The sequence below is a fragment of the Oncorhynchus kisutch genome, unplaced genomic scaffold (assembly GCF_002021735.2).
Source record: "Oncorhynchus kisutch isolate 150728-3 unplaced genomic scaffold, Okis_V2 scaffold2879, whole genome shotgun sequence".
Classification (NCBI taxonomy): domain Eukaryota; kingdom Metazoa; phylum Chordata; class Actinopteri; order Salmoniformes; family Salmonidae; genus Oncorhynchus; species Oncorhynchus kisutch.
This window is the reverse complement of record NW_022264824.1, coordinates 240001-247500: the sequence shown is the minus strand read 5'-3', so window position 1 is coordinate 247500 and position 7500 is coordinate 240001. Positions and strand designations below refer to the sequence as shown.

The 7500-nt window shown below is 44.8% G+C and overlaps 1 protein-coding gene across 1 annotated transcript in view; it reads right to left on the bottom strand.

Annotated features, from left to right (window-relative positions):
• LOC116370990 (CUB and sushi domain-containing protein 3-like) overlaps positions 1–7500 on the bottom strand; it is a gene marked incomplete at its 5' end in the record, with an annotated part of 257751 nt that overhangs the window by 39672 nt on the left and 210579 nt on the right. The window contains one exon of the mRNA XM_031819925.1: positions 1–171. This exon is cut by the window's left edge and continues 3 nt beyond it. Within this exon, the coding sequence (XP_031675785.1) occupies positions 1–171 (171 nt within the window). The remainder of the gene's footprint in view (positions 172–7500) is intronic.

The window sequence follows — 7500 nt, the reverse complement described above, 5'->3', positions numbered from 1 at the left end:
TGCATCGTGGCTGAGAGCCGCTCCAGGTGCTGTCGTCCTGACAGATGCGTGTAGTTGACCCCACCAGGACATAGGGGGCGCTACAGCTGAAGGTAACCTCTGACTTGTAGATTAAACTTCGTCCTTCTCTTTTCCCCTTGGCTGGGGTACCAGGGTCTCCACAGAACTTGGCTGGAATGGAGAGGCCCAAAAACATTAGCTTTAAGTTCACTGAATTCATCCTGACTCGTAAATGAAACATATTCCTCACTCATGTTTGTTTTATCCATGTTTATAGTGCATGGGCAGATCATTTGGCATATTATATGGCTGGGAGTGGAGAGACCCAAAACCCTGGCTTTAATTCAGTGGGTTATTCTTAATTTATTCCAGGTCTGTCAAACTCATTCCATGTGAGAGGCCCAATGGCTGTTGGTTTTGTTATTTCCTTTGAATTGGTTTCCAATGAAGACCTACACAACCAGGTGAGGGGAGTTCCTAACTAATCAATGAAGTTACCGAGACAACCAGGTGTTCCTAACTAATCAATGAAGACAACCAGGTGAGGGGAGTTCCTAACTAATCAATGAAGACAACCAGGTGAAGAGAGTTTCTAACTAATCAATGAAGACAACCAGGTGAGAGGACTTCTTAGCTAATCAATGAAGGCCTAGACAACCAGGTGAGGGGAGTTTCTAACTAGCCAATGAAGGACTAGACAACCAGGTGAGGGGAGTTCCTAACTATCCAATGAAGACCTAGACAACAAGGTGAGGAGAGTTCCTACCTAGCCAATGAAGACCTAGACAACCAGGTGAGGGGAGTTCCTAACTAGCCAATGAAGACCTAGACAACAAGGTCAGGGGAGTTCCTAACTAGCCAATGAAGACCTAGACAACCAGGTGAGGGGAGTTCCTAACTAGCCAATGAAGACCTAGACAACCAGGTGAGGGGACTTCCTAACTAGCCAATGAAGACCTAGACAACCAGGTGAGGGGACTTCCTAACTAATCAATGAAGGACTAGACAACCAGGTGAGGGGAGTTCATAACTAGCCAATGAAGGACTAGACAACCAGGTGAGGGGAGTTCCTAACTAATCAATGAAGACCTAGACAACCAGGTGAAGGGAGTTCCTAACTAGCCAATGAAGACCTAGATAACCAGGTGAGGGGACTTCCTAACTAGTCAATGAAGACCTAGACAACCAGGTGAGGGGAGTTCCTAACTAATCAATGAAGACCTAGACAACCAGGTGAGGGGACTTCCTAACTAGCCAATGAAGACAACCAGGTGAGGGGAGTTCCTAACTAGCCAATGAAGACCTAGACAACCAGGTGAGGGGAGTTCCTAACTAGCCAATGAAGACCTAGACAACCAGGTGAGGGGAGTTCCTAACTAGCCAATGAAGACCTAGACAACCAGGTGAGGGGAGTTCCTAACTAGCCAATGAAGACCTAGACAACCAGGTGAGGGGAGTTCCTAACTAGCCAATGAAGACCTAGACAACCAGGTGAGGGGAGTTCCTAACTAGCCAATGAAGACCTAGACAACCAGGTGAGGGGACTTCCTAACTAGCCAATGAAGACAACCAGGTGAGGGGAGTTCCTAACTAGCCAATGAAGGACTAGACAACCAGGTGAGGGGAGTTCCTAACTAGCCAATGAAGACCTAGACAACCAGGTGAGGGGACTTCCTAACTTGCCAATGAAGACAACCAGGTGAGGGGAGTTCCTAACTAGCCAATGAAGACCTAGACAACCAGGTGAGGGGAGTTCCTAACTAGCCAATGAAGACCTAGACAACCAGGTGAGGGGAGTTCCTAACTAGCCAATGAAGACCTAGACAACCAGGTGAGAGGAGTTCCTAACTAGCCAATGAAGACCTAGACAACCAGGTTAGGGGAGTTCCTAACTAGCCAATGAAGACCTAGACAACCAGGTGAGGGGAGTTCCTAACTAGCCAATGAAGACCTAGACAACCAGGTGAGGGGAGTTCCTAACTAGCCAATGAAGACCTAGACAACCAGGTGAGGGGAGTTCCTAACTAGCCAATGAAGACCTAGACAACCAGGTGAGGGGACTTCCTAACTAGCCAATGAAGACCTAGACAACCAGGTGAGGGGACTTCCTAACTAGCCAATGAAGACAACCAGGTGAGGGGAGTTCCTAACTAGCCAATGAAGGACTAGACAACCAGGTGAGGGGAGTTCCTAACTAGCCAATGAAGACCTAGACAACCAGGTGAGGGGACTTCCTAACTAGCCAATGAAGACCTAGACAACCAGGTGAGGGGACTTCCTAACTAGCCAATGAAGACAACAAGGTGAAGAGAGTTCAAGTACAAGGGAGGAGTGAAAACGCACAGACACATTCGTTCCTCCATGGAATGAGTTTGATTAATGATTAATTACCTGTGATTAATTATTCATTAGGGAAAGGGAAAGGGGGATACCTAGTCAGTTGCACATGTGTCTTCCGTAATTAACCCTCAATCAGAGAGGGGTTCAAGCAGCGAAGCCGTGAGAAACTATTGGATTGGTTTGCCTTCATTATTCTGAATCCCCGTTAACTGACACCTTAATGAGCCCTATTCTTCCTGGGGTTCTTCAGGGGCATCACAGTTTCAAACATATTCCACATACCTAAAACATATTCCACATAACAGAAACATATTCCACGTAACTAAAACATAGCCCACATAACTAAAACATATTCCACATAACAGAAACATATTCCACGTAACTAAAACATAGCCCACATAACAGAAACATATTCCACATACCTAAAACATATTCCACGTAACTAAAACATAGCCCACATAACATAAACATATTCCACATACCTAAAACATATTCCACGTAACTAAAACATATTCCACGTAACTAAAACATAGCCCACATAACAGAAACATATTCCACGTAACTAAAACATAGCCCACATAACAGAAACATATTCCACGTAACTAAAACATAGCCCACATAACTGAAACATATTCCACATAACAGAAACATATTCCACGTAACTAAAACATAGCCCACATAACAGAAACATACAATATGATTTATTGTATTTATTGTATTAGTCACATGCGCCGAATACGAGAGTTGTAGACCAGTGAAATGCTTACTTATAAGCCCTTTAAACCAACAAATAAATAAAAGTAACAAGTAGTTAAAGAGCAGCAGTAAAATAACAATAGAGAGACTATATACAGGGGGTACCGGTATAGAGTCAATGTGCGGGGGCACCGGTTAGTGGAGGTAATTGAGGTAATATGTACATGTAGGTAGATTTATTAAAGTGACTATGCATAGATAATAACAGAGAGTAGCAGTGGTGTCAAAGGGGGAAGAGGTGGCAATGCAAATAGTCTGAGTAGCTATTTGATTAGATGTTTAGGAGTCTTATGGCTTGGGGGTAGAAGCTGTTTAGAAGCCTCTTGGACCTACACTTGGCGCTCCAGTACCACTTAACGTGTGGTAGCAGAGAGAACAGTCTATGACTAGGGTGGCTGGATACTTTGACAATTTGTAGGGCCTTCCTCTGACACCGCCTGGTATAGAGTTACCAGGCAGTGATACAACCACCATGCTCTCGATGGTGCAGCTGTAGAACTTTTTGAGGATCTGAGGACCCATGCCAAATCTTTTCAGTCTCCTGAAGGGGAATAGGTTTTGTTGTGCCCTCTTCACAACTGTCTTGGTGTGCTTGGACCATGTTAGTTTGTTGGTGATGTGGACACCAAGGAACTTGAAGCTCTCAACCTGCACCACTACAGCGATCCTTTTCTTGTAGTCCACAATCATCTCATTTGTCTTGATCTCTGACCTCCTCCCTATTGGCTGTCTCGTCGTTGTCGGTGATCAGGCCTACCACTGTTGTGTCATCGGCAAACTTAATGGTGTTGGAGTTTTGCCTGGCCGTGCAGTCATTAGTGAACAGGGAGTACAGGAGGGGACTGATCACGCAACCCTGAGGGGCCCCTGTGTTGAGGATCAGCATGGCGGATGTGTTTTTACCTACTCTTACCACCTGGGGGCGGCCTGTCAGGAAGTCCAGGATCCAGTTGCAGAGGGAGGTGTTTAGTCCAAGGGTCCTTATCGTATTGATGAGTGTTGAAGGAATTATGGTGTTGAACGCTGAGCTGTGTTCAATGAATAGCATTCTCACATAGGTGTTCCTTTTGTCCAGGTGGGAAAGATAGATATTGCCTCATCTGTGGATCTGTTAGAGAGGTATGCGAATTGGAGTGGGACTAGGGTTTCTGAGGTAAATGGTGTTGATGTGTGCCATCACCAGCCTTTTAAAGCACTTCATGACTACAGGTGTGAGTGCTACGGGTCAGTAGTCATTTAGGCAGGTTACCTTAGTGTTCTTGGGCACAGGGACTATGGTGGTCTGCTTAAAACATGTTGGTATTACAGACTCGGACAGGGAGAGTTTGAAACTGTCAGTGAAGACACTTGCCAGTTGGTCAGCGCATGCTCGCAGTACACGTCCTGGTAAACCGCCTGGCCCTGCGGCCTTGTGAATTTTAACCTGTTTAAAGGTCTTACTCACATCGGCTGCGGAGAGCGTGATCAAACAGTCATCCGGAACAGCTGATGCGCTCATGCATGTTTCAGTGTTATTTGCCTCGAAGCGAGCATAGAAGTAGTTCAGCTCGTCTGGTAGGCTCGTGTCACTGGGCAGCTCTCGGCTGTGCTTCCCTTTGTAGTAATGGTTTGCAAGCCCTGCAAACCAGGGTCAGAGCCGGTATAGTACAATTCGATCTTAGTCCTGTATTGACACTTTGCCTGTTTGATGGTTCGTCGGTGGGAAAAGTGGGATTTCTTATAAGCTTCCCGGGTTGGAGTCCCGCTCCTTGAAAGCGACAGCTCTAGCGTTGAGCTCATTGCGGATGTTGCCTGTAATCCATGGCTTCTGTTTGGGGTATGCATGTACTGTCACTGTGGGGACGACGTCATCAATGCACTTACTGATGAAGCCAATGACTGATGTAGTGTACTCCTCAATGCCATTGGAAGAATCCCAGAACATGTTCCAGTCTGCGCAAAACAGTCCTGTAGCTTAGTATCTGCTTCATCTGACCACTTTTTTATTGACCGAGTCACTGGTGCTTCCTGCTTTATATTTTGCTTGTAAGCAGGAATTAGGAGGCTAGAATTATGGTCAGATTTGCCAAATGGAGGGCGAGGGAGAGCTTTGTACGTGTCTCTGTGTGTTGAGTAAAGGTGGTCTAGAGTTTTTTTCCCCTCTGGTTGCACATTTAACATGCTGATAGAAATTTGGTAAAACAAATGTAAGTTTCCCTGCATTCAAGCCCCCGGCCACTAGGAGCGCCGCCTCTGGATGAGCATTTTCCTGTTTGCTTATGGCGGAATACAGATCATTGAGTGTGGTCTTAGTGCCAGCATCGGTCTGTGGTGGTATGTAGACAGCTACGAAAAATACAGATGAAAACTCTCTAGGTAGACAGTGTGTTCTATTATTTGACACTGCTGGTGAACATTTGAACATCTTGGCCATGTTCTGTTATAATCTCCACCCGGCACAGCGAGAAGAGGACTGACCACCCCTCATAGCCTGGTTCCTCTCTAGGTTTCTTCCTAGGTTCTGGCCTTTCTAGGGAGTTTTTCCTAGCTACTGTGCTTCTACACCTGCATTGCTTGCTGTTTGGGGTTTTAGGCTGGGTTTCTGTACAGCACTTTGTGACATCAGCTGATGCAAGAAGGGCTTTATAAATACATTTGATTGATTGATTCTACAGCTTATCATGAGATACTCTACCTCAGGTGAGTAAATCCTTAGACACTTCCTTAGATATCGTGCACCAGCTGTTGTTTACATATATGCATAGTCCACCACCCCTTGTCTTCCCAGATGCTGCTGTTCTATCCTGCCGATACAGTGTATAACCAGCCATCTGTATGTTGATATTGTCGTCGTTCAGCCACGACTCCGTGAAGAAATAGATATTACCATTTTTAATGCCCTGTTGGTAGTTTAATCTTCCTACGTAGGTCCACGATTTTATGTTCTAATGATTGCACGTTAACTAGAAGAACGGAAGGCAGGGCTGGTATATTCGATCGCCTACGAATTCTCACAAGGCAGCCCGACATCCGTCCTCTTTTTCTCCGTCATCACTTCACGCAAATTATGGGGATTTGGGCCTGTTCCAGGGAAAGCAGTATGTTCTTCACGCTGGGCTCGTCAAACTTGTTAAAGGAAAAAAAAGGATTCTGCCAGTTCGTGATGAGTGATCGCTGTTCTGATGTCCAGAAGTTATTTTTCGGTCTTAAGAGACAATAGCAGCAACATTATGTACAAAATAAGTTACAAAAATAACTTACAGCCAACGCAAAAAAACGAAGATAAAAACACAATCGGTTAGGAGCATGTAAAACGTCAGCCATCTTCTCTGTGCCGTCATAACTACAACATTATCCAGTCATGTTCATTTTTATAAATGTTTCATTTTGGATGGGCCGATTATATGGTATATTAAATGGTGGGAGTGGAGAGACACAAACATTGGATTTAGTTAACTTGTTTATGATTTATTATGTATTCTTGATGTGGATCCCCATTAAGTGAAGCCTTAGCAACCCCCATTGTGTTCTTCTTTGTATTCTGGATGTGGATCCCCATTAAGTGAAGCCTTAGCAACCCCCATTGTGTTCTTCTTTGTATTCTGGATGTGGATCCCCATTAAGTGAAGCCTTAGCAACCCCCATTGTGTTCTTCTTTGTATTCTGGATGTGGATCCCCATTAAGTGAAGCCTTAGCAACCCCCATTGTGTTATTCTTTGTATTCTGGATGTGGATCCCCATTAAGTGAAGCCTTAGCAACCCCCATTGTGTTCTTCTTTGTATTCTGGATGTGGATCCCCATTAAGTGAAGCCTTAGCAACCCCCATTGTGTTCTTCTTTGTATTCTGGATGTGGATCCCCATTAAGTGAAGCCTTAGCAACCCCCATTGTGTTATTCTTTATATTCTGGATGTGGATCCCCATTAAGTGAAGCCTTAGCAACCCCCATTGTGTTCTTCTTTATATTCTGGATGTGGATCCCCATTAAGTGAAGCCTTAGCAACCACCACTGTGCTGTTGTTTGGCACATAACTAAAACATTCTGTTTTTTTTTTATCAATCTTTTATCCATGGGTAGATTATATGGTATCATGTGGTATGTCACTTTAGTTTGGATTCTTTTCAAGTGACTCAATCAGGTATTTTATTTGATTGGGACACCAGCCACCAGTGAATAAATACAGTAAGAAGATTATTTGAATAGAGACTCCAGTGTCCGCGGGGTGAAGAGGGTGGGGAGAGCCACCCCGGAGTTACATCTTAATAATTACCCTCGTCAAAAAAATGTATTTCCTGACATGGCCTTGAGGGTTAACAACACAACTGAAGCCATCCGTGCCAGACAGGACAAAAACTCAGAGCTCTACCTCTCTGTATGCTTTCCAAATGGCACCCTACGCCCTACATACTGTAGTGCACTACTG